We start from the raw sequence: 21,575 nt of genomic DNA on the forward strand, positions 1-21,575 counted from the left end.
ATCTTGTTACCTTGGCCTGTCCGATTGTGCTCCCGAGCTTAAGACTACCCTCTGGGGTTGCGCCCCTTACACTAGGGTCGCTAGCGACCCTGTGCACCAGCACACTATCTGCGAGATACCTTATAATTGACTCTCTGTTTGTAGTTTATTGACAGTGAAGGCCGTTTCCAGACGAGTGTGCTTTATGAAGAGGGACACAGTCGCTGCATTGTCTTTGCGGTTATAAGGATAAGCAGGGCATTGGCTTAATATAAATGTTGAAGAAAGCCGAGCGTATCCTGAAGTTGATGTTGTAGCTGAAGAGAATAACGGAGACTTTCTATATGTCGAGGAGTCATTCCTGTTGTTATACTCACGATCTTTGGAGGAATTAGCAGGGTCGAAGAGTGGTAAAGCTATCAGACGTGCATATAGTTTCTGCATAAACGGGAAGTTAATGCGGAGGGCTGCGTTCTAGAAAGAAATTTAAAAAGTTTATAGAAATGCCTTTTGAAGTTTATCCTCCCGCCCTCTTGCCTAAGTGGCGTAAGCTACTATGCTAATCTTCGGCGGTGAAGAGCGTGCTGCTGTAGCCTACAATACCCTAGAAACTATTCTCTGAGGACAACACACTCTAGAGCACCTTTAACGCGACTGTAGGCTCAGCTATAAGCGTAAAAGAAAAGTAACCTCGAAGAGGACACAACTACTCCGCGTACAATAGTGAAAACTCAGCGAGGATTACCCTAGGGGGGACGGCGGGCGAGATATATTCAATAGAATACACTAAAAATATAGAAAGAAGACTAAGGGTCTGTTTGGTTCCGTCTTTATTTACTGTTTGTAATACTGGATTAGGGCTCCGTCTAGAAAGCAGAGCTGGAAATGGCTTTGTGTTAGTAAAACGAAGATTTAGCCGTTACTAACTTGCGCTGATAGAAAAAGCTATGTCTATTGTTTACGTGCTTTATGCTTTCGTTTCTTTCAGCAAAACGGAGCTCCGTTTTGCTGCCTTGTTGGTAACTTTTCGTGAAGGTAGCCCATCACGTGACTCGAACAGAGATGAGATGAAAATCAGCCGAACAGCCCATCCCCCTCCCTGTCGAAGCTCTCAGCCTAGAACGTAAATTGGACGGAGACGGCAAATGGAGCAAAAGAACAGTCCCTAACAAGAACCAGATGAACAGGCTTACTTAGCGTAATGTTGAGTTGAGTTGTGTAAGCGCTAGAGCCGTCTGTACTTTCGTACAAAGAGAGAAGCCGTCAGTACGATAGTGTGTTGGTCTTGGCAACATCGACCCCGCCCACATCATTCCGTTCATCGTGCAGACACATCGTCGAAATGAGGCCACATGGAGTACGTTGCCAGATATCTTCTTATAGTGTACATAACTGAGAAACGGTAGGTTTTGTGTGTGTACCAAGAATACCCAACCGTCATTTGCCCTCGCCGTAATGGTTCATGGTCAAGTTTGGCATAATTATATGTCGTAATGGTACATGCAACACTCTTCTGCACATAGGAAGGCTGACCAGACAAGCCGGAACATCCCATAAGATTAGAAGACTCTTCTCCGTTTGTCACCTCCGATTAAGTTTTTGAAACTTTGCACATTCCTTACGTCATGAGTGTTCTTCCCGCCCATCAAGTGGAGAGAGGTGCTTAGTATGTAAGGGTACCGCGGAATAGTCATCTGCTGGCATACAAAAAGGTACCGAAAGGTGCCGGAGGTTCGGTGTACCCCTGCAAGCCGCTGACGTTACTGAAGATGTTTTTTGTCTCCATATTGGCATCTTGCGCGACAAGATTGGCCGAAGTTCCGAGGTGTATGTAAGCTTCTTCAGGCAGTTCAGTTCATCTGCCTGGTCGCCCACAAATATCCATTACACTAGGGAACGCGTGAAAGCGTACATAGCACATATATTGTTGAATATTATGTGCTAATAAAATCTACCCCAGGATCCTGAACCTATATACGTAATGCTAGCGCATAGAGTAGCAGTGGTAGTCCCGGATGTGGCTGGACATACATAAGCATGTCCTGACATCCATCCCGTAAAGAAAGCGCGGCAAAAACTCGACTTTGTGAGAGAGGTCTGCAGTGATTTCCGCAAATTTTGTTTAAAATTAACATGCTAATTATAGACTCAACAGATATTGCGAAGAAGAAGCAGGGAAGCAAACCATCAAAGTTTGTATATTTCCCTACACACACCGTAATCCTGATCAGGAACTGCACCGCAAATCGACAGTGAGATTGGGATTACAAAAGGACCGATGTAGCTTGGCTTTTCAACCTTAAACCAGCCGTCGGGAAGCTGACCAAAGCACCACCGGTGAGACTTTTGTAACTAAATGAGGTAATAGAAAGTACAAATTCAGACAGTAGTCCACATTTCATGCGAGCGGATAAAAAAACTAGAAAGAGAGTGGATACCAATAATTGCAAAGCAAAGTTTCTACAATGAGGATGCCTGTAGACATGGCCTGAGGATTGCTAAGAGGTTGCTATGAACTAGCGTAGCTCATACATACGTACTCCTTGTCAGCTTACATACTTACTTACTGACGATCACCATTTTCACCAAAAGGCACCACCAAATCGGCAGAACACTGATGCTGTACAACCCCGCTTGTTTCTTCCGGACCAGTCCCGGGGCATCCGCCTCTCAACGTCTCTGTCACTAAGATTCGGTATCGTGAAATTTGGATCTAAATTCCCATATACCATTTACTGATGATTTTTGTCGCCACACACCAGGAGAAACAATGTACATTTATAGTGGATAACAACAACGTGATTCCTGCTAAAACTCAACCTCGACTAGGAGTGCTAGTAGCTTGCTCAGATCTACACATCTCGTTCAGAAAATTACCGATCTTGAGAACCTTGAACCTACACACTTACTGTACACACGCAGGTCATAAGCCGGCGCTTACTCCGAAATGTAAGCCAACAAAGTCTTTCCCACTCTTTCAAGTAAACGTGGAATGAGCGCAACACTCTGTATATAAATACAGTTGTAATTCCCAAGTTGGATGGCATCACCACACTTTCTTCCTCACATCCACCAATACCAATCACCACTCGGTTCCAAGAAAAGAAAAAATGGCTCCCCTTATGTCCTACATCCTGGCCCTCGGTGCCCTGGCCAGCACCGCCCTAGCCACACCTACCTACCCTGCCGAGCCAGTCAAGTACCAAAACAACACTCTGTACACCTACAGGGAGCAAGGCTGCACGGGCCACTCCTTCAGGTTCGTCGACTTCCAGCCCAACGTATGCGCCGTCACCATCACCCGCCCCGGCCTCAACATCAGCGAAGCCATCGCCGCCAAACTCACGCTCGTCAAGTCCGGTCGCCTCGTGCGCACCGAAGTCGGGTACACGAACCCCACCTTCGTCGCGTGGAACGAGGGCCCAGCGAGCAACTCGGATGGACCCCTTCAGTGCGGCACGGTTCGCGATTCCGAGGTCGTCAAGGGCAACACGCTGTGCCTTAGCACTCCTGACAACGAAAACGACCACGGTTACAGCTACTTCCGTGACGATAGCACGGATAGTTCGTCTGGCGTGCAGAAGAGGGATGCGCCCCGCTGCACTGGCGAGCAGTACCCTGACTCTGTCATTATTGCTGGAGTTGTTTACACCCTTGTCGGTGTTCCTGCGGATGTTGTCATTGAGCTCATAGTTGCAGTTATCGACGGCGCGGTTTCCGTTAGGGCTGAGCTTGATATTTACATCATCAGTTAGCTTGGTGACAAGTGAGGGCCACTCTAGCTCTACATCGTAGAGTCTTGGTGTGCCTTTTTCTTTTGCCGGAGCCGGAAATATGTTAGTCAGGGATAATACGGAAAGGGTGTATATATAATTTATTCATTCTTCAGGTCGCGATGTCGTAATCGGCGCGTGATTTGGTATTAAATATTTACAATTGACATTAGCTCTAACATGCTCAGTTGGCGTGACATTGCATACCACGTGATAACACATTCCATGCAATCAAACCAACAATATGTAACTCTCGGAGTAATCGAGTGATATTAAATTGGGATTCGAACGGACAAGGCACTTCGCCCAGTGTAAGCTGTCTATATCCTCAGCTTACATGTCTTACTTCTTGAAACCCCCTTATCACTCTCACTCGTCGCCGTCAATGTAACAGTCGCCTCATTCGAGGCCCTACTCTCCCTTCCAACCGCCACCTTAACCGTCTTCTGCTTCCCAGCGCCCGCATAAACAAGCGCATTTGGCAACGCGACCTTCCAGCCCTCGCCTTCGACCTTAGCTTCCAAGCGATAGATATCGGAGCCAAGGTAAGCAGAGAGATCTTGGGGGTGAGGATTAGTGCTGAGTTGAGCGGCTTTTCCCGTGTTCTTCAGCTCGAAGGTGCAATACATGGCGTTTTCATCACTCAGGGACGGGCCGTCTTGCGCTACCTTGCCAGATCCGAGCTCGATGCCGTGTTTGGTAGATGTGGTGGCGTTGGCGGTGGCGGTGGATGCTACACCGACAGTATAATGTAAGACACCAGCCTCATCACGTAGCTTCTCAAGGATGTAGAAGTGCAGACCATTGGGCTCGTCGATGTATTCGTATTCCGAGCCGGAATTTGTGCCGGCGTGGAAGAGCGCGTCTACGAGTTGTCGGTAGTCGCCGATGGTCCAGTACCGAGCCGTGCCGTTTGGAAGGTAGAAATCAATCTGGCGGGCATCTTGAGGGTTTGCGTCAATGACCCATTGGAAGGGTTGCACACGGTCGCTGTTCTTGGTTTTGCTAATCATTACGCCAGAATCGGGGCAGAAGGAATCAGCACCCATGCGGTCAACAACTTCGACGTTGTAGTTGTTGTAGCGGCGGCCATCGCAGAGTGGGTCAACAGTGACGTTGCATGGTGGTGCAAGGTCGCCTGCGGAACCAAAGGTAATGTTAAAACCCATGAGGCTGCCAACTGGATCGACTGATCTAGCTGTGAGCTGAGCGATCACTGGACCAGAAGCAGCAAGGCCAGACCGGGATATTTGCAAGATAGGAGTGTTGTCGATGAGGCCAATCTGGTGCTTGTCGCGCATCGTATGTAGAGAACCCATAGAGGCACCTTGGACAGGTGGGATTTGCCAACGTGTGTGTGGACCTCCAGGACCGTTGAAGCTACCACGAGACAACATACTCCAAGGGCCGGTATAGGTACGTCTAGCGGGGTTGCTGAATGGGTTGTTGTAGTTGTCACCAATACCAAGCAGATGCGACAACTCGTGAGCAAACGTAGCCATGCCACTCGACTCTCCCTGCGTAGACGAGCCACCACCTGCGTTGGGCCAGATCGTGGAGGCTGCAGCCCACGAAGACCACTCGACATAGCGAGTACTTGCCCAGTTGGGGAGTGAAGAGTTGCCTGGGGGCCCAAACTCGGGGGGTACGTCTTCTTTGGAGAGGAACTTCATTTCACCGAATTCCTGCCATGTAGACGACTCATCCTGGCCCGCAGAGAGGATGAAAGCCAATTCGAATGCGTCTGCGGTTTCGTTGCCAACTTCCGCTCGCCATGCCCCGAGAGCATCAGTGCGCAGGTCGACTGAACACGGAGGACCTTCTGGACAAGCACCTTCATTGAAGCCGCCCTCCTCATCGTCGATTCCGTACTGGTAGCTACGCGAGGGCATGCGATACGGGCCGAATACGGTCAGGTCGACTCCATATTTTCCAAATGAGTCGCCCATCCAGTACTCGTGCAGCGTATGACCCTGGTTGATCTCGCTTGGAACGTTGAGAAGATCGTGGTAGAATTTGGGTACATCGTCACGACTCAGGCCAGCAGCAAGCGGTTGTGGGTTACCGAAGATATCAGAGTTGGCCCGGAGAGTAACCACAAAAGGCGAATCCGGATAGTCGACTGTTATCATGGCGATGTTGAAGTTCCTGTCCCTACCCTTGCGCGATGGGTCTGCCCAATTAGTTTTCGGTGGTTCAACGTAGTCTATTGTATGATCAGCACATAGAACATAGCTCCTCTAACAAAGATCGTTTGCCTACCATCCCAAGTCATATTATCCGGGTTTACCCAGTTCTGAGGATCAATAGGCGTAAACGGATCCGAAGATGGGCTTTGGCGAGGAAGAACGGCAGCAGAGGCAAGCCTGAGCATTGCACTCCCGAGTACCACCATGGCGGCACCCGATGACTGCTTCTTGTCTACCATTGAGCTTTCAGCGACCCCGGTTGAGGTCAAGAAGGCTTCTGGTCTAAGCAAGTAGAAGAGTGAAGCAAGACGCAAATCCAGCCAAAGTGTAGGCGGCGGGTGACTTTTGTACCGTCACAGCAGCATCTGGACATGCATACATTGTCCATAACCGACCCATTGCAATAAAAACCCGCATCATATCATGCTGATAGCCGCGTAGTTCAAGGCAAAGCCGGTCGATATACGGTTCGTCGGTATATCCGGCTGCCTCTTGAGGTTAGTTGCGTTCCATCGGTTGGCTTGGCAGACAAGCACCTGCTTGTTGGGGGTCGAGAATAGTGGATCCCAGTCGCACGCATTGTTGATCAACGTATAGTGGCACCGGGACGCCACAAGCTTCTCTGGCAGATGCTTGTAGTTGACATCATACATGGCGAAAAGGAAAAGGTAGAAGGTATAGCATACTATCACTCACGAGAAATAAACCCTCAAGACCCAACGAGTATTCAACAGTCTCAACGAGACGAGGGCGATAGTCTTTCCCTGTCTATACACATTTCACACCGCTGGTGCGAACCAGAGAGGGTACGGGCCAGGAAATCTTCGGCTTGAGACAAAAGAAACAAAGGAGATCGCCGTGCCGCAATCGTGTTTCTACCCTCCCAAGTCCCGGCTTACTGATATCATGCATAGTGAATGTTTTGGTGGTAAACCCAGTATTGCCAGCTACAGTGTACAGAGTAGATAGATTCAAGTACTAGCATATCTGCAAGCTAGACTACGCTTTTGGCATAAACTCCGGATTTGTTCGTCCTTGACAAGGAGAGTACCGTAGAGACGAACTCGTAGAATAATAAAGAAAAATGTCCGCAAACGCCGCTGTATGCAATGAAAGCCAGGTAAGACGGTCCAGTAAACAAAGATTGACAAGTCATCGAAAGCGCATCAAGACATGTGTCCTACTCATCCTGCTTGATTTCAAGCTTGGTCTTCTTAGGACTACCACTCTGGTCATCCTCAGCCTTGCGCTTGTTGGAGGAAGCGGCAATCTCGGCCTCAGTGCGCGAGTCCTTGACAACGGGGACGCCGTGAGCATCGCGCTCAATCTCCTTCTTCTCCTCCTTGGTGTTGGCACGGTCGTCCTTGCCGTTCTTGAAACGATCGCGACGCTTGTTCCAGTCACCACTGTCGACGGAGTCGTTGGAAGCGCTGCGGTCACGACGCCTGCGAGGAGAACGATCGCGGCGGTTGTCGCGACGATCACTGCCACCTCGGCCACCACGTCCTCCACGGTTGGATCCGCGACCACGGCCTCCGCCACGACGGTCGTTACCTCGGTTGCTGCTGAAGTTACCGTTGGCCTCGCGCGCCTTTTTACGCTTCTCGTACTTCTCCTGCTCGGTGAGTTCCCAATCTGGCTTGATTCCCTTCTCCTCGCATTTCATCATGATGTACTCCTTCTTGCCCATAGTGGTGAGCTCGTTGCCATTGAACTTGGGCTTGGGGTCGAGAGCGAGGAACTGCTGCTGAGAGTCCTTGGAGTCGAACTCGACAAAGACACTACCCTTCCAGGCACCCTCGTCATCGCGGCGCTTGCGGACCATAACAGAGCCAAAGGGACGGAAGAACTGCTCGAGCGCAATCTGGCCAGCCTCCTCAGAAGCACCAAATCCTTTGACGTAGGCGCTTGTCTCCATGGTGTTGGATGAGCTGCTCCTTAGGCGGTAGAAGAGCTCTTCTGTGGTGGGGGGTTTCTCGTCGTCGCCCTCCTTAGCTGGGACGACTAGTGGCTCTTTGCGCTTGACAGCCTCGCTACCCGGCTTGCTGTACTCGCCATCATCGACAACAACAAGATCGCTGCTGTGACGGAGGGCTTCTACGACAGCGGAGTAGGGCTTGAAGCGACGCATGCGCTTGAAGGTGCAAATGTGGTGGATCGAGACAGGCTTGTTCTTGGGGCCCTCGAGCTCCTTGAACATGTGCTCATCGGTCGCCAGGTTCTGCGCAGAGAAGTAGAACTCGATCTGGGCGCGGTTAGTAAGCGAGACCAAGGGTGGAAAGACGGGAGTCATACTTGAGCGCGGATCTCAGCTGGATCGTCGGACTCTGGGAGGTTGTCAAACTCTTGGTTTTGCCTGTGCAAAGAGTCAGCTACTGCAAGCATCAATCGAAAGACGGGACTCTGGGCGTACTTCTTGCTACGGCCGTTGCCTTTGCTGCCACCGCGACCGCCTCGTCCACCACGGTTGTCGCGACCGTTGCGACCGTTGCGGTCTTCGCGGTCGTTGCGGTGAGCGCTCTTTTCGCCGGACTTTCCGTTGAGCTCCCATTTCTCCTCACCGTCGGCGGCTTTGGTGTCAGGCTTAGTCTCGGTCTTGGAGTCAGACTCGACCTGAAGCGCCTTCTCAGCCTGTGAGGTTTCGGCGGGGTTGGAGGCCGCCGCAGCAGCGATTTCGGTGTCGGCCATTTTTAAAACGGTTGCAGCGTGAGTCGCGTAGTTACTAGGGAGCTGCTGCGGTAGTTTTTATGTTTGTATAACGAAAATGAAGGGTGGGTGAGAAGAAAAGGTCGAGGATGGGCGAAGAGCTATGGTTCTGCTAGTGGGGAAATTTCAATACTAGTACCAGGGTCCATAGGCGCCAAGTCTCACTCACTGCGGAATTGTTGCACGCCCGCTAATAATACCAGTCGACGTACGCCCTTTGGGAGCAGCGACAATACGCCGCCCCAATTGACTCACCCCCGCCGTCACCATGCCGCGCAAGAAGCCGAGGTTCCATTCACTCAAGAAGCTCGTATGCATCCCGTTGCCTGCCGTCAATAGGGCGTCCCGGTCGCTAACCCACTGCAGAATGTTCGCCAGAATTGGTCGCGCTGGTCTCTATACGCCCTTTCCCAGCTCAAGGCACCCAATGTTACCACACGCACATATTTCCAGCAAAAATGGACGGCAAAGGCGTCGACACGAGCGTACCACGGCGAGCACATACGAGAGAAGAAGTGGAAGCACATGTTCAAGCGAAATCTCCCCGCCGTAGTGCCCATGGACCACCAATATCTCGCTCGCCACGATGGTTCTGAGCAGGCGGCGGGACGAGGCATGGGCGCTGATGTGAATGACAAGACGAAGACGCCCCCGATGACGCCATACATGCAAATGGCCTACTATCCGCTGGAGCGGCGGCTAGATACTGCCATTTTCAGGGCTCTATTCGCAAGCAGTGTGCGGCAGGCCAGGCAGTTTGTCGTCCATGGTCTGGTCAAGGTCAATGGCAAGAAGGTGCGTCTGGCAGTGTCTACATGACCAAGCATCCAAACCCAGACTGACTCCAATCTCCAGATGGTATACCCAAGCTACGCACTCAACCCAGGCGACATGTTCCAAGTCGAGCCCTCATCCGTCATGTTTGCAACCGGAGCGCCCAAGACCCGCTCATCGACCGCCCGCCGCGTGACTAAGGAGAAAGCCGCTGCCCGCGCCCAAGAACGCGAGCAGAGCGGTGGCCAAACCCCCAAGCAATCAAACGACGCCGACATAGTCATCTCGCAATCCTCGCGCGAAGAACCGACTCCCACAGAACTCAAGAAGCAGCTGCAGGACCTGATGGAGCAAGTCGATGGCGTCCTCGCCGAAGACGTCAAAGCAAAAGACAAGCAAAAATTCCGTGCCCTCCGCTCAAGTATACGGAAAGCCATTAGCCTATGGCGCTCCGCAAACCCAGAAACAATCTCAACCCTCGATGCCCAATTCGACTTCCTCAAGACGCAAATCGCCGAGCGCAACGCCGCCATGTCTTCCATGTCCTCGTCCAAAGACTCGGCTGCAGAACCCCTCATTTCCGAGGAAGACCAAGCGCGCCTTCGATCTGCGTTTGAGAAGCTAAGGCTGGAAACTGAACATACTTCAGCGTGGAACAAGCGAGATGCCCAGGCACCGTATGCGACGCCCTGGCGGCCAAGGGATTACATGAGCGCTTTTGCATTTATCCCCCGCTACCTCGAAGTCAATCAAAACATCTGTGCAGCTGTGTACCTGAGGCATCCTGTCGCGAGACCCGGACTGGCAGAGGTTCCGACACCGTTCCATATCGAGACGGGCCAGTTGGCATTCAACTGGTACCTGCGCAACCGCTAAAGCAAAATCATAGATCATGAGAGAGGGCGTCTGTATAACTGTAGATAAATCCGCTGCTAGCGGTGTCAATTGCATTGTATAACATTGTCTTGAACAACAACAACAACAAAAATATTTGACTAGATATATGACGGACCTGCTGTGTATATGCAACAGAGATCTTTCCTCGTCGAAATTTGCGTCCAAAGAAAAAAAAAGCATGCTGCAATCCTTTGCCAGAATCAACAAAACTCCAACGCTATGATACATGAGGGCAGTAATAATATTAGTGAATAGCGTCCTCGGACTATCCGTTGATACTGTCATGGGGAAGTATCCCCTCCTAGTTGCTTGGCCTTGGAAATGACAGTGTCAAGTGTGCCTTTCGGCGCCATATCTACAAAGCAGGATACGGCTTCAAGGATTGGGGTCCATGCAAGATCCCTTTGTGCTGGTTGCTCGAATTGCAAGGTATGCAGCTCTAATTGTATGTAAACAACAGAGTGTATAGGTGTGAAGCGTCAAGACCGGGATGTGGGAACTGGTATGAATAGCTAAAGACGGGTTGAGGGTGCCCATTGCGGGCCCCAAAGCGCAACGTCTTCAATCATCGTCCGACTCTTCCTCATCCAGAGTATAGATGCTCACAGGGTACCTTAGAGTCTCTGCACTAGGCCTAGGACTCACGTCGACAACACTACTCTCAGGTGTCCAGTGGGAGCTCACTTCAGATGTCGTGGATGCGGCGGCATACTGGTGAAAGCCATTAGCGACAACGTCAGACATGTCTCGGTCAGAATCATAGCCAGGTGGCTCCGTGGGCGTGTCTGAACGATAACTTGGCAGGCTCTCGGTCCGCGACAGTGGTCGCGAAGGTATCTCAGGAAGCGATGTAGGGGGGTATGTGGATGCTGTTGATAGCGGGGAGAAGGGCGCGTGAGTTTGTTCCCGTTGGTAAATGAAAGGAGGGTGGTTGACACTTCTGCCTTCTTCGGCGTCTCGCACAAGATCATTGACAACATCGTGTGCTGCCCTCAATTGCCGGATCTCTTCTTGCATTGCATCTTCAAGCACATTTTCCTGCTCGGAGATGAGGGCCCTCTTCTCTTCATAGTCAGCAATGCGCTCACTGTCCCTCTGTGCCCAGTTACCGCGCCACCACTTGCTCCATGCATGCTGGCGCGCTGCTCGGCGATAGGCACGAGCATTGATGCGTTCTTCCCGGGCAGCAGCACGCTCAGTACGTGTTCGAAGGCTGCTGCATTTATGGCGGATTGCAGTGAAAATACAGCCGCAACAAAGGATGCCAAAGGTGATTTCAATGGCCAAAACGAAGGGTGATTCTTTGGTAGGTCTTGGTGGAAGTTCAACCTAGGACGTGTCAATTTGGATCTTGGACGACGACAAGGGAATGATCAACATACTGCTTCCGCTTTGTACGCTGGAGGGGTCGGTGTGCTGGCCCTCAAGCTATCATCAGAAACCTGTGCTACCTGTGCGACATGATCATGTGCCTGGGGGAAAATGTGCTCCGGACGGCCCATATTGATTGGCTTTTGGCCAGGCTTGTAGCGGATGTACGCTACTCTCCACGCGCCGATAGCCTTGTGAGCAACAGTCTTCAAGATGCAAGAAATGCCGTCACAATTACTCAATTCTTGTGAGACGTTTTGCGCCTCTTCTCTCAACCGCGAATGAATAAGCTTCTTCTGTTTGGTGATGAGCGACTGGAGTACTTCAAGTTCACTTTCAAGCGCTTTTAGTTGGCGAATATCGCCCTCTAAGGACTGAGCTCCAGTAGCGGGAGATGAAACCTCGACGTTGTCAGAGACGACAAGACGCAGAGCCTGGGGCGGTTCGCGCCAAGATTCAGCGACGTCGGTATTGCTGGCAGAAGGGTCTGGGGCAGACTCAAGCCTGAGCAGCGACGGGGGTGAGGTGTGCTGCTTGAAAGAAATGGTAAAACCAGAGGGAGTGTCTAGGGGTTGGCCGTCAATGGCCTTGATGTTAACGGTCAGGACTTGTGCAGCTTCTGTTTCTCTGTGGCCGTGAAGACAGGCCGTCTTCCATTCGAGATCCAAGTCGCGCTGCAAAAAGCGTTCATTCTGCGTGAGGTGGGTGAGGGCCTGGTAGGAGCCCGAGCCCGAGGCAAAGTCTCCGGACCACTCCTGGGGAAGATGTACTCCGTTCAAGGTAACGTTGGAAGAGCCGCAGGCGTCATCTTGGGCATGGCTGGTGAAGCTCAGGATCTGGGGGGGCGCGGGTCAGCAGGTGGGACGGTGGTGTTTAGTTGCCTGAAGTGGACCTTACTAGAGACTCGTCATTCTGGTCCGTGTGAGCCGGGCCAAGACAGCCAATACATGGAACGCTGAAGGTTGCTTGCGCGTAATTGTGCTGCACGTCTGCAAGTAGTAACACCTGGTCAGCAGCTGCCTAGACATGGCAAAAGGCGGATGGCTATGTCTGTCGTAGTATAAGAGAGGGGCATACCGAGATGCAGCAGGTCCTCTGCTCGAGCAGCTCGACCCTGGGAATGAGGTAGGACGGCGGCGAGCACAGGAGCCGCCCACGCACACGCTGTAAGCACCTTTGACCTGAACCAAGGCATCACGATCGGACGGCCGAGACAACTACGGCCAGAGAAGGGGACAGGAGAACTAAAGAGCGAGGCCCGGACGATGGGACAGTTGGTCCCAAGAGTGTCCAGAGAATCAGGCACCAGTCGCTACCGTCAGCACTGGCGTGGCTTAGACGTCTGAGACGACTGCGTGCCATTCAGCCACGGTTTGAGGCGTCCAGCGCGTCACGTGCTCGTGGCTGTTCCGCCAAGCCCCCGATCCACGCTTGGGCCAGCATCATCGTGCAGTCAGTCGAGGGCCGTGATATTCGCCGCCTGCTCCCACTTTGACAACGCGTATACATCAATTGAATCGCCCAGCGCCATGGTATGTCCCTTCAAGAGTCGCGCTGCCTTCTCTCGCAACTTGGCTGACTCGCATGCCAGCTTCCCTTGGGCCTTCTCACGGCCGCGACCGGCCACCCAATGCTCGTTGAGCTCAAGAGCGGCGAGACACTCAATGGGCTCCTGGTCAACTGCGACACTTGGATGAACCTTACCCTGCGAGAGGTCGTACAAACAAGCGCAGATGGCGACAAGTTCATGAGGCTGCCAGAGATCTATGTTCGCGGTAGCACAGCACGTCTACCACCCCCCTTCGAAGCCAGCGCAAAACTAACATGGACCAAGATAAAATACCTACGAGTACCTGACGAGATTGTCGAAATTGTAAAGGAGCAACAGGCCAAGGACCAAGCGAATCGGGGCGGACGAGGAGGTGGCATGCATGGGCGAGGAGACCACCGCGGCGATCGTGGCGGGGGAGGTAGGGGGACGAGGGGCAGAGGACGCGGTCGTGGCAGAGGCGGTGGTGGTGGTGGAGGAGGAGGTGGTGGCGGCGGTGGTGGTGCTTGAACGGCCTCATGTCCATCTGGCTGCTTCGCCCGATGGTACATGCCATGCATAGACCCACCGACCGGTCGACCCAGGGCGACGTTGATACGGTGATATTCGGGTACAGCATTGCAGGACTTTAATGGCAGTCGTTGTCGACTAGCTTGTCTTGCCGGGCGCATTAGCACTTGGTTACATCACGAGATACCCTGATTGTCAACTTCTACACGAGCACTGTTGTTGGCCTTGTAGAATCGCACATCAAGCCTCAAGCCTTGCTGCTCCTTTTCGTAGCTGTAGCAGTCTACCAACTAGCCCCGACATATTGTCAGCCATGCGAGCTCCTATCGCCGCAGCAAGTATTCACCATGTCCACCATCCATGTGCTTCTTGTGTCTCGTGAGATGTCTCGCGAAGCAACTCAAGCGTGTGCACTTATAGTTCTGTGCCGTCTTGGCGCGGAGCTTCATCTTCCTCGACCGTGCTCGACTTGCAATTTTGGGATTGTTGCTCTCATATATATGGCTCAGGTTTAACATGTGCTGGGGCGAAAGTAAAGAATATCCAAAATCCAACAACCCCTTCATAAGAAGTCAACTCGTTTTACAATTGAAGGTACCACAGGCCAAGTAAGGGCCCAGAATTTGTTGTAGAGATTAAGTGTATTCGTATCAAACCTTAATACTAGAGCCCAAGTCAACATTCTTCCCCTCGCCAGCAATTTGATTAACAACACGAGAATGCTGACTTGGTTGACATAGCTAGGTTAAGAGGAAATTTGCTTTCTGCATCGTACCCGCTGACGTGAGGTAGGAAAAGGCATTCTGTGGCACGTAGACATGTTGCGCTAGGAGGAATGACTGGCGGCGGCAGATTTCCTGTCAATTCGGGACGATCTGTCGGTACGTCCCGGGAGGAGTGCATTCCCTACATAGACTAACCTGAGACGCTTCTCGCCATGTGGGCCATCTGTGTGTTACTTGCAGTGACTACGCGTGCGATGATGAGTCTGTTGGTTTTGTAGAAAGATTGGAAAGGGGTGTATGCATTGTGCCCAATCATAAAAAGAGTAGTAATAAGAACGATGCTAATATCCACACATGTGGCCGGCAGTTACCTCAGAGCCCGTGCTTTCACATGAATCGTACAAGCTATACAGAAATCACAATCACCTCGGCTGCTTAGCAATATTTCAACAAGCACTTGTAGTAAGTAAGATATTCTTCTTAGTCAATACTCAGCTGTAGCATTTTAGATATTTCCCCTTGTGGGTAGCCCTTCTCCATGGAATGCATTACGACAACATGTCAAACCGTCTCTTATCGTCCGGCCCATGTCGAAGCGCTAGTCATCCAGCTGGAATAAAGGATGGCTTTTCCACACAGACTCAACGCCAAATCTTGGCTGATCGGACCAACGCATGGAGCTTCCACATCTCCACTGGCTCCTTGTTCTCCAGAACCAAGACTCGGTGGCGTTGCGGGGTACGTATGTACGGGAAGCAATGTCGGGAGGGAACCGGACGAAGAGATTTACTGCGTGAACAAGTGGAGAAGAAAGGCTTCAGTTCAGATTCCGACCTTACTACCCGGTGACAGGCTTGGACTGGGTTTCTTGACAGCGGTTGACCTAGACCCCCCGTCGATCTTAGTTAGTTCTGGGGGAGGTTCCGCGTATTGGCCAGGTGGGCCGATTAGCGTTACGCTCGACCCGAAAGGGGTTTAGCCTCCCCCAGCTGTGGCTCTTGGCGTCCCACCCCGCCAGCCTGACAGGGGATGTTCGCTGACAGGACGGTGAGATTGGGCAGAGGGCCCGGGAGTGCTGGATTCAAACTATAAAGCGCAATTGCGGCATTGCGACCTGCCATGGGCCGCGGCAGATAAGGTCTTTTGTCTCTTTCTCACTTACTTTCTGCGACAAACCTCTCTGCCTTCCACCATGGCTCATGCTCAGGCCGACTACGTGCCTGAAAAGTACGAGGCTGGCCAGTACTCGCCCAGCCAGCAAGAAGACCTCAAGTCTGAACTTCCGCACGAAGTGGCTGCTTATGGCCATGCTACCACGGACGCGTAGGTGCCCAAATCGCTGTACCCCCAGGTTGCGCGTATTTTGTTTTCTAATGAGTAATCTAGCTATGGAGAGCCCACAATCACCTTTGACAAGAAGGCTGAAGCGCGGCTGAAACTCAAGATCGATCTGTACATCATTCCCACAGTCGCTCTTCTCTACCTATTCTGCTTCATCGACCGAGCAAATATTGGAAATGCACGTCTGGCCGGTCTGGAAAAGGATCTCCATCTCAAGGGACACGATTACAACTCTGTCTTGTCCGTTTTTTATATCAGCTACATTATTTTCGAAATTCCGTCGAATATGGCTTGCAAATGGATGGGTCCCGGGTGGTGTGCGTATTACCTCTACAACTCTGCATTGGGCGCAAAACACTTACAACTCCGATTGTAGTTATTCCTATCATCTCGCTGTGCTTTGGCGCAGTCTCCATAGCCACGGCTTTTGTCCATACCCAAGCCCAAGTATCAGGCGTCCGGTTCGTGCTGGGCATGTTTGAAGCTGGAATGTGAGTAACTCTTGTGGCTCTGTTGAGATGTCAGCTTATGAAGTTTCTCTAGGTTGCCTGGTATTGCATACTATCTATCGCGATGGTATCGCCGCTCTGAACTTGCATTCAGGCTGTCCCTTTACATCGTCATGGCTCCCCTTGCTGGCGCGTTTGGCGGTCTCCTCGCATCGGCCATTCTGACCCTGGATAAATTTGGATCTCTCACACGATGGCGAATGATCTTCGCCATTGAGGGAATCGTTACGTGTGGACTTGCAATCATTTCCTTTTTCACGCTTACAGACCGACCCGAAACCGCGCGCTGGTTGACACCGGAAGAGAAGGAATTGGCAATTGCCCGTGTCAAGTCTGAGCGTTTGGGTCAAAAAGAGGTGCTTGACAAGGTGGATAAGAAGAAGTTTATGCGTGGAATCTTTAATCCTGTGGTGTTGACCACAGCCTTCATCTTCCTACTGGACAACATCACTGTGCAAGGCCTGGCTTTCTTTGCGCCCACTATTGTCCGCACAATCTATCCAAAGAAGACGGTTGTCTCGCAGCAGCTCCACACGGTCCCACCTTATATTGTGGGAGCATTCTTCACGGTTCTCTTACCATTCCTCAGCGGGCGATTCGACAGGCGTATGATCTTCTTCATCATTGGAGCGCCTTTCATGATGGTGGGCTATATCATGTTCTTGGCAAGCGAAGATGGTCAAGTACGCTACGGAGCTACCTTCTTGATCGCTTCAGGAGCATTCTCTTTTGGCGCGCTGTGCAATGCGCAAGCTTCGGCCAACGTTGTGTCTGACACGGCAAGGGCGTCTGCCATTGGTGAGTTACTCGAATCATGAATTAAATACGGAATCACTGCTAACATGTATTCCCAGGTACTGTGGTTATGCTTGGCAATATCGGCGGACTGATTTCGACATGGAGTTTTCTGCCGACCGATGCGCCAAATTATCCCATTGGCAACGGGCTTAATCTAGCCACCAGCAGCGTGATTCTGATTTCGAGTATTGTACTTCTATTCTGGATGAAGCAGAGCAACAGCAAGCGGCAGAATGTGGATGCCGAAGTGGAATTGGCAGGCAAATCCCAAGAGGAAATAGAGGACCTAGATTGGAGACATCCATCTTTCCGATGGAAGGCTTAAGCGTGTCATGGGTTTGGTCAGGGTATTTTATGCGCAAGGCAGGATATGATCACTCGATAAACTTGCGTAGTATAATACGAAGAGAAAAAAAAGTAAACGTGCACCCGTCGTGGCCATGAAGTTGGTACATAGTTCCTGATGACCGAACAAAGTCCGCGACTGATAAGCGTTCCCCCCGCACAGTGGAGAACCCCTGCAAGCCGCGTCGACCTCGGTTCGATCCTCACTTGTCGTGTATGGCTGAGTCGCATGTCGACATGACAAAATAAGCGGATCGCCCCGTCCAGTTCCAAGCTTTGTATTGTATCTTTTGTGATTGCCATTGCTTGAATTGTCTTCTTTCTTTTGCACCTCTGGGTCACAAGTTAGAGAACATGCCTTCGGCCATTGTGATTAAGCAGGTTCCAGGCAAGCTAGGACAGGTCTACTACCCGCTAGAAAAGATCATTGTGCCTGAGTCCACGCCCAAGGAAAATGAGGTAATGGCTCTCCGCCTGTACATTTGCCCATCACACCAGCTAACTCTCTCCTACCTCAGGCCGTCATAACCCTCACAGCAGCCGCCCTCAACCACCGCGACCTCTTTATCCGCCAACACCTCTACCCCGGCACCACCTTTGGCGTACCTCTTCTTGCAGATGGTGTCGGCATCGTCAAAAGCACAGGCTCTTCGGCGACAGCCAAGCCATGGCTCAACAAGCGCGTCATACTGAACCCCGGCACAGGCTGGAAGGACAGCCTCGACGGGCCAGAGCACCCAAAGGGGTACTCGATCATGGGCGGAACCAAGACCAATCCCGTGGGCACACTCCAAGACGAGTGCGTGCTCGACGCAGGGGAACTAGAAGAATGCCCCGAGCACCTGAGTGACGAAGAGGCTGCTGCGCTTCCCCTCACAGGATTGACCGCATGGCGCGCATTCCACGTCAAGAGCGGCAATGCCGTTGCTGGCAGGAACATTTTGGTCACGGGCATTGGCGGCGGCGTCGCCCTCATGGTGCTGTCTTTTGCCGTCGCCCGTGGATGCAACGTCTACGTCACCAGCGGGAACCAAGACAAGATCGACAAGGCTGTCAAGTTGGGCGCAAAGGGCGGTGTTATTTACAAGGAGAAAGATTGGGACAAGAAGCTGCAGGCTATACTGCCAAAGGATAGGCCGTATCTTGATGCTATTGTCGATGGTGCTGGCGGCGATGTTATCAAGGTTGGAAGCAAGCTTCTCAAGGTCCGTTGCCATCTACTTTGCATGTTTCATTTGTTCTACAGACTGACGAATCTGTTTCTAGGTTGGCGGTGTTATCTCTGTCTACGGCATGACCGTCTCTCCCAAGATGGACTTCCTCATGTCCGCCGTGCTGCGCAACATTGAAGTTCGTGGCTCTACTATGGGCTCGCGCAAAGAGTTTGCAGAAATGGTCCAATTTGTTCGTGACACAAAGATGAAGCCAGTCGTAAGTCGTAGTGTGCACGGATTGGATATCGAGAAGATCGACACGCTCTTTGAGGATATGAAGAACGCCAGCCAGTTTGGAAAGTTGGTTATTACTCTTGGGAACGAGAAAGCAAGTAAGTTGTGAGGGGTGTAGTAGAATCGAAAAATCCAATCCTTGTCCCCAGCCGTACCGGTGTTGTCCAACAGGAGGGCTAGCAGGATGGTTTCATGCTAAGCAGATCTATTTTAAGTTGTGGCTCTGGCTCTGTTTTCTTTTTTTGAAGCCATGACAACCGCCATCACATCCTCCGAATTTCCCCCACATGTGTCAAAGTTTATTTGGAATACATCCACCATTCCCTCACACTATGCACGGGAGATGTCACATGCACTTACCCAGCCATGTGGCGCGGAACAATTGAAAATGACCCGGTAGGGCCGTACATATGACAATTTGGTACAGCTAACCTTGACACATGCTCAGACCACAATGATGGATTCATATATCTCTGCACCGACTGCGACAAGGCCATGGCTTCTGCTGGCTTCATGGCGTGATGCAAAATAAGGTTGGACAGTGAACCGTGGGAAAAGTACATCTCGCGGGAGGAACAGGATGCGACTCTCTGGGAAACAGCATGTGGCACTTTTGCATCTACATGCGAAACGGAAAAGAAGTGGATCAGCAAATACCCGCGTTTCTCCACACGCTTCCCGAGGAGGATGGATCCCCACACCTGCAGATACCACCCGACATTGCCGATAGGCGGTTGTGGAACCATCTGAGCCAGAAACAGCTGTCAAGCTGTAAGCCAAGCCAGTACTGTACTGTACACATCTGCATCTACTATCTCAGTCCATATACTAAACCTAAACCCACTAGGAACCACGCCTACCAACACTCAAGCCGATAATCTACAGCTGGGTCCAGCAGCCGACGCAGGAACAGTAAACAACCGACATGATGACGGAATCTTGGTTCAACCCACATCTCTCAACAGATGAAGCACGAGCAAAACGCGCAACGCACGTTTTCATGCCCCAAAAACAAGGGTAGCAACGGGGGTGACCCAAAGAACCAAGTCCAGCCCTCTCCTCGGAGCGCTTTGCACATACTCTCTTTCTCTCTCTCTTTTCAAAAACAACCTATCGTCCACAGTTAACCACTTTTGTTTCAAGTCAAGTTTTTTTCTTCTTCATCAGCCAGTAGGTAGCGCGCTTCGAGTCTTCGTTCGTCCTTGTCTACACGGCTACACGCAGAATATCCCGTGATACATTGATACACGCGCTCTCTTGGGGGAATTCGGGGGGTTTTTGCATGCGTGTTGTTATTGCTGCTACCACCGTGTGTATGAGTGTATGCAAAGTAGTCAACCATGAAGTTCAACCTAGCAGCAAGCGTAAAGCACGTCACACGAGTCCTCAACCCCGATCTCGAAATCCCAGACAGCAGCGGTGGTAAAAGTAGCACTGCTCCTCCGCCTGGTGCTACTCGAACCCCATCTTCTTCATCCTCCTCCTCGCCACCTCCGTCCTCCGTTTCGTCATCTCCACCAGCAGCAGTAGCACCACCACCACCACCATCCGTCCCATCATCCCACAATGGAACCAAACACTCCTCAAAGCGCTCCTCCCTCTCCGTCCGCAGATTAAGCAGAAAATCCGCTCCAGTCTGCACACCACAAGCGCCTCCACCAAAACCACCACTATCAACATCAACTCTCGAAGCCAAAACCACCCTCCCCGCCGCCTTCAAAAGAGACTATTCTGCAACAGCAACTCAAGATCCAACACTGCGATCCTACCCACCTCCTATATCCTCCACACGCCGCTCCCGCGCCAGCACTATAACCGCTACATCGGGACGAAGTACGTACCGCAGTAAACTGGATCCCGCCGCCACCGCCGAAACAACGACTGCTATATCGTATCTCGGGCTCCAGAGCCTCACATCTCCCTCGCACACCTCAAGCGTACCTCCAGCAGCGCCAGCGCAACAAGGAACAGCAACATGTCTCTGCGGCGCAGTGCACCTCGCTTTTCCCATCACTACACCCGGTCTCGTAGCATCCTTTGTATGTTACTGCCTTGACTGCCGAAAAGGAGGGGCTGAGGCTAGTATTGTTGTTAAAGATGAGTACGTCTCCCCTTTTTCCCCCTTCCTATACCTACCCCAAAGGAATATGAAGCACTGACAATGACAACGACAAACCCCCCCCCCCCCCAAAAAAAAACAACCTTGAAAAGTCCTACTACTACTAGTTTGCTAACGTTGGGAAATAAAGCCACCTCAAATACCTCCGCGGCTCCTCAAACCTCGCCTCCTTCTCTCAACCCGCGTCTACGCCCTCCAGCCACACCTCCACCACCTTCTTCTGCCACACCTGCGGCTCAAACATGTACAGAGTCGGCGCTGCGTTCCCCGGCTGCACAATCATTCGCATGGGTACCGTGGATGATGCGCGGCTCATCGAGGGTAGGTTGAGGCCCACGCGCGAGTTGTGTGTCAAGGAGAAGGCGAGTTGGGCGGGTGGGGTTAAAGGGGAGGAGGTGAAGAGGAGGGTGGGACTGTTTTCGTAATGAGGTTTATGCGTATGCGATGAGTTTTTTTTCTTTTTAGAGTTTTTGTAATGGGGAGCATGGTTGAACAGGAGTGTGTTTTTTTTAGCGATTTCTTTTATACGAGGTTATCTGAAT

The 21,575-nt window shown here is 51.7% G+C and overlaps 12 protein-coding genes across 12 annotated transcripts; 8 read left to right on the forward strand and 4 right to left on the reverse strand.

Annotated features, from left to right (window-relative positions):
* Positions 1–2,497: 2,497 nt before the first annotated feature.
* On the forward strand, positions 2,498–2,668 carry COCCADRAFT_88145 (uncharacterized protein; the record flags this gene model as incomplete). The annotated part of the gene is made up of 1 exon (XM_007711035.1): positions 2,498–2,668. A coding segment is annotated over one exon (171 nt), but the record flags the coding sequence as incomplete, so codon positions are not given.
* A 421-nt stretch (positions 2,669–3,089) lies between these two features.
* Positions 3,090–3,734, forward strand: COCCADRAFT_23714 (uncharacterized protein; the record flags this gene model as incomplete). The annotated part of the gene is made up of 1 exon (XM_007711008.1): positions 3,090–3,734. The coding sequence occupies one exon, from the start codon at positions 3,090–3,092 to the stop codon at positions 3,732–3,734; it is 645 nt and encodes a 214-aa protein (XP_007709198.1).
* Positions 3,735–4,072: 338 nt separating this feature from the next.
* Positions 4,073–6,147, reverse strand: COCCADRAFT_88178 (uncharacterized protein; the record flags this gene model as incomplete). The annotated part of the gene is made up of 2 exons (XM_007711036.1): positions 4,073–5,958; positions 6,015–6,147. 2 exons carry the CDS (start codon positions 6,145–6,147, stop codon positions 4,073–4,075), a joined length of 2,019 nt encoding a protein of 672 aa, XP_007709226.1.
* Positions 6,148–7,121: 974 nt separating this feature from the next.
* COCCADRAFT_88141 (uncharacterized protein) lies at positions 7,122–8,629 on the reverse strand (the record flags this gene model as incomplete). The annotated part of the gene is made up of 3 exons (XM_007711037.1): positions 7,122–8,186; positions 8,237–8,297; positions 8,355–8,629. The coding sequence occupies 3 exons, from the start codon at positions 8,627–8,629 to the stop codon at positions 7,122–7,124; spliced, it is 1,401 nt and encodes a 466-aa protein (XP_007709227.1).
* A 286-nt stretch (positions 8,630–8,915) lies between these two features.
* Positions 8,916–10,297, forward strand: COCCADRAFT_88162 (uncharacterized protein; the record flags this gene model as incomplete). Its single annotated transcript, XM_007711038.1, has 3 exons — positions 8,916–8,957; positions 9,014–9,442; positions 9,503–10,297. 3 exons carry the CDS (start codon positions 8,916–8,918, stop codon positions 10,295–10,297), a joined length of 1,266 nt encoding a protein of 421 aa, XP_007709228.1.
* A 582-nt stretch (positions 10,298–10,879) lies between these two features.
* On the reverse strand, positions 10,880–12,884 carry COCCADRAFT_34130 (uncharacterized protein; the record flags this gene model as incomplete). The annotated part of the gene is made up of 4 exons (XM_007711020.1): positions 10,880–11,647; positions 11,701–12,525; positions 12,587–12,678; positions 12,767–12,884. The coding sequence occupies 4 exons, from the start codon at positions 12,882–12,884 to the stop codon at positions 10,880–10,882; spliced, it is 1,803 nt and encodes a 600-aa protein (XP_007709210.1).
* A 334-nt stretch (positions 12,885–13,218) lies between these two features.
* COCCADRAFT_34131 (uncharacterized protein) lies at positions 13,219–13,748 on the forward strand (the record flags this gene model as incomplete). Its single annotated transcript, XM_007711021.1, has 3 exons — positions 13,219–13,221; positions 13,281–13,472; positions 13,524–13,748. The coding sequence occupies 3 exons, from the start codon at positions 13,219–13,221 to the stop codon at positions 13,746–13,748; spliced, it is 420 nt and encodes a 139-aa protein (XP_007709211.1).
* Positions 13,749–14,535: 787 nt separating this feature from the next.
* Positions 14,536–15,092, forward strand: COCCADRAFT_88130 (uncharacterized protein; the record flags this gene model as incomplete). Its single annotated transcript, XM_007711039.1, has 3 exons — positions 14,536–14,629; positions 14,841–14,935; positions 15,003–15,092. Coding segments are annotated over 3 exons (279 nt in total), but the record flags the coding sequence as incomplete, so codon positions are not given.
* A 573-nt stretch (positions 15,093–15,665) lies between these two features.
* COCCADRAFT_88017 (uncharacterized protein) lies at positions 15,666–17,446 on the forward strand (the record flags this gene model as incomplete). Its single annotated transcript, XM_007711040.1, has 5 exons — positions 15,666–15,796; positions 15,860–16,131; positions 16,191–16,305; positions 16,358–17,121; positions 17,178–17,446. The coding sequence occupies 5 exons, from the start codon at positions 15,666–15,668 to the stop codon at positions 17,444–17,446; spliced, it is 1,551 nt and encodes a 516-aa protein (XP_007709230.1).
* Positions 17,447–17,820: 374 nt separating this feature from the next.
* COCCADRAFT_88147 (uncharacterized protein) lies at positions 17,821–19,023 on the forward strand (the record flags this gene model as incomplete). The annotated part of the gene is made up of 3 exons (XM_007711041.1): positions 17,821–17,925; positions 17,985–18,671; positions 18,733–19,023. 3 exons carry the CDS (start codon positions 17,821–17,823, stop codon positions 19,021–19,023), a joined length of 1,083 nt encoding a protein of 360 aa, XP_007709231.1.
* A 1,029-nt stretch (positions 19,024–20,052) lies between these two features.
* Positions 20,053–20,256, reverse strand: COCCADRAFT_88103 (uncharacterized protein; the record flags this gene model as incomplete). The annotated part of the gene is made up of 1 exon (XM_007711042.1): positions 20,053–20,256. The coding sequence occupies one exon, from the start codon at positions 20,254–20,256 to the stop codon at positions 20,053–20,055; it is 204 nt and encodes a 67-aa protein (XP_007709232.1).
* Positions 20,255–21,458, forward strand: COCCADRAFT_2439 (uncharacterized protein; the record flags this gene model as incomplete). Its single annotated transcript, XM_007710994.1, has 2 exons — positions 20,255–21,015; positions 21,164–21,458. 2 exons carry the CDS (start codon positions 20,255–20,257, stop codon positions 21,456–21,458), a joined length of 1,056 nt encoding a protein of 351 aa, XP_007709184.1.
* Between the last annotated feature and the right edge of the window lie 117 nt (positions 21,459–21,575).

Source organism: Bipolaris zeicola (assembly GCF_000523435.1).
Source record: "Bipolaris zeicola 26-R-13 unplaced genomic scaffold scaffold_24, whole genome shotgun sequence".
NCBI lineage: Eukaryota > Fungi > Ascomycota > Dothideomycetes > Pleosporales > Pleosporaceae > Bipolaris > Bipolaris zeicola.